The 272-nt window shown below is 46.3% G+C and overlaps 1 protein-coding gene across 1 annotated transcript in view; it reads left to right on the top strand.

Annotated features, from left to right (window-relative positions):
* Positions 1-272, top strand: part of LOC119585701 (multiple epidermal growth factor-like domains protein 6) — a gene marked incomplete in the record, with an annotated part of 104,852 nt that overhangs the window by 89,985 nt on the left and 14,595 nt on the right. The window contains 1 exon segment of the mRNA XM_037934375.1: positions 28-137. Within this exon segment, the coding sequence (XP_037790303.1) occupies positions 28-137 (110 nt within the window).

Raw genomic sequence — 272 nt, 5'->3', positions numbered from 1 at the left:
TAATCTAAAATCCTCATCGATCCGCAGCATGTTCTGAAGGACTGTGGGGCGTGGACTGCCTGCAGAAGTGTGAGTGTGAGGGCAACAGTACCTGCAGTCGCGTGACTGGAGCCTGTCAGTGTCCCCGTGGAACTACTGTACGTGTCTAGTGTTGGAACCTTGTGATTTAGGTCGATTCCTGGAGGTTGTTTATATCCGTGATAAATACGTGTAGATTCGTATATGTATATTCGTGTTTGTTTTTTGCATATCCCTTCATTCCCTCCAAACTT

The sequence above is a fragment of the Penaeus monodon genome, chromosome 20 (assembly GCF_015228065.2).
Source record: "Penaeus monodon isolate SGIC_2016 chromosome 20, NSTDA_Pmon_1, whole genome shotgun sequence".
Lineage (NCBI taxonomy): Eukaryota > Metazoa > Arthropoda > Malacostraca > Decapoda > Penaeidae > Penaeus > Penaeus monodon.
The sequence above is the reverse complement of the archived record's forward strand: the minus strand, read 5'-3'. Positions and strand labels throughout refer to the sequence as shown.